This window comes from Phytophthora parasitica (assembly GCF_000247585.1).
Source record: "Phytophthora parasitica INRA-310 unplaced genomic scaffold supercont2.588, whole genome shotgun sequence".
In the NCBI taxonomy this organism is placed as follows: domain Eukaryota; phylum Oomycota; class Peronosporomycetes; order Peronosporales; family Peronosporaceae; genus Phytophthora; species Phytophthora nicotianae.
In genome coordinates this window covers 1-2,052 of record NW_008649574.1, presented here as the reverse complement: position 1 = coordinate 2,052, position 2,052 = coordinate 1, and the positions used below count along the sequence as shown (strand labels likewise).

Below are 2,052 nucleotides of genomic sequence, written 5' to 3'. Positions count from 1 at the left end.
TGTTCGATACACGAAGTGCCAAGTGAGAGTCAAGACGTGATGATCGCAACCTTTTACGCCTGTCCTCGACAAGTGAACCGCCACGAAATCTTTGGGAAAACCACTTCCGGTCTAGTTCAGACCAGTTGCAGTCCTGGTTTCGACAGAATCCAGCAGTTATCGTCAGCCACAGAACCGCCGACTCGCTAGTCCAAGGCGTGGCGGGGTGTAATTAACGAAGGTACTAAATAGCAGGGTGTTGGTCGCGACGTACCAAGCTCTAGACTGGTGACAGTGGCAGTAGCTGAAGACATCCACTCTCCAACGAGAGTTGATTGAGTCGCCAGTATGATTCACTTAGCTTGTCACGCCGCGTGCGTAGTTATATACATGTATCCGATTGGAGAGCACCGAGTTCCGCCAGGTATTGCAGCCGTCACGGAGCTTCTGCTTGACTGTCGAAGAAGCGTGTCCCTCTGCACGAGATGGCTACACTCATTGCCCTCGAAGATACCTTGAGCTCAAGATCCTTAGGCATGAAGTTCAACTCATGGTGCATGTTGGGTCGCTCGCTGTACTCGCTCGCCGCAGCCGCGCCGCGCCTGCTCCGGCATGAATCATCCCCAGCGGGCACACCGTTCTAATCCCCATCCTGGCCGCAAGTGGCTACGCTTCTTCTTGACAACTCACTCTGGAGCTCTTCAAGCCTTGAATCAAGTCGGCGTACGCGGCATCAACTTGAACTGCAACAGATCCGATGCAACTCATTCGCGTCGCCGTCTTAGGACATGCTGAGGAGACGCTTTCCGCCGGACAACTTGTCCGGCGGAAATAAAGAGGTTGGACCATGCTCGGCCCCCGTGTCTACACCGTTGTCTGGCCTCTGCTCTACCCGGCTGTTGGACGCGTGGGGCTCTGCTCACGGCGCGTAGCACATGTATGTCGTCGCCTTGTGCGATATACACTTCGGCCAAAAGTACATGTACTCGTCACATTTCACCGTTAGATCTCGCTTCGAGACGATCAGGTGCCTTCGCTTCACCTCTTAAACCGGACGACACACCAACAATACACGTCGTTCGTCTCTCTGCTATTTGTACGACTGGGGCTCAAATGCCTGTCCAAGTGGACGTCGGTCAGCGCCTGACAAGGCAACCACCGAGAGGCGGAGCATAGCAGCAATGGCGTGCATGTCGTCGGGAGTGAGCAAACGAGCTCCGGCGACTAACAACCAGTCAATGCCGCGGCACGAAGCAACGGCGAGCTAGCAAAAACTCGACGTTTTCATCAGGCTCGCAGCACCGCACCTCCAACTCCTGGACGAAAAGCGACATAGTCGACCGCTCGAAACGCTATGCACGCGACTTAATGCCGCGATGGGGCGACGATACATGAATTGTCAGGCGCGGCGAAGTGGGCAAACCCGTCGCTGCAAGCACGTTGCGATGATGAGACTGCGACGGCTCGACTTTACACCGCTTCCCGACGCAGGTCGCCCCCCGTCCATCGTGCGTGTCATTCGCGAATCTGCACGCTCGGACACAAGTCGAGACCTCACTACCCACCCACTTCAGTACTATTAACCATGGGCTGCGCTCAATCCACCACTGCTAAGGACCCGGCTGAGACCACGCCTGCCGAGGCCACACCGGAGGTCGCTGCTACGGAGACCAAGGCGGAAGAGACGACCGCTACCGAGGAGTCCAAGGAGGACAAGCCTGCCACCGAAGAAGAGAAGCCTGCTGAGGCTGAGGCGGCTAAGGAGGAAGAGAAGGCTGCTGAGACTGAGGTGGCTAAGGATGAAGAAAAGCCTGCCGAAGCTGCTGTTGAAGAGGTCGAGGAGCCTAAGGTCGAGACGGAGGCCGCTAAGGACGTACCCAAGGTCGAAGAGGCTGCTAAAGAAGAGGCTAAGGTTGAAGAGGTTGCAAAGGAAGAGCCCAAGATTGAGGAGGCTGCTAAGGAAGAGCCTAAGGTTGAGGAAGCTACGGTTGAAGAGCCCAAGGCCGAGGAAGCTCCGAAGGAAGAGCCCAAGGTTGAGGAGGTTGCTAAGGAAGAGCCCAAGGTCGAGGAAGC

The 2,052-nt window shown here is 56.2% G+C and overlaps 2 protein-coding genes across 2 annotated transcripts; one reads left to right on the top strand and one right to left on the bottom strand.

Moving 5' to 3' along the window:
• Window positions 1–1,069: 1,069 nt before the first annotated feature.
• Window positions 1,070–1,313, bottom strand: PPTG_25036 (hypothetical protein; the record flags this gene model as incomplete). Its single annotated transcript, XM_008919224.1, has 2 exons — window positions 1,070–1,243; window positions 1,287–1,313. The coding sequence occupies 2 exons, from the start codon at window positions 1,311–1,313 to the stop codon at window positions 1,070–1,072; spliced, it is 201 nt and encodes a 66-aa protein (XP_008917472.1).
• A 251-nt stretch (window positions 1,314–1,564) lies between these two features.
• On the top strand, window positions 1,565–2,041 carry PPTG_20420 (hypothetical protein; the record flags this gene model as incomplete). The annotated part of the gene is made up of 1 exon (XM_008919223.1): window positions 1,565–2,041. A coding segment is annotated over one exon (477 nt), but the record flags the coding sequence as incomplete, so codon positions are not given.
• Between the last annotated feature and the right edge of the window lie 11 nt (window positions 2,042–2,052).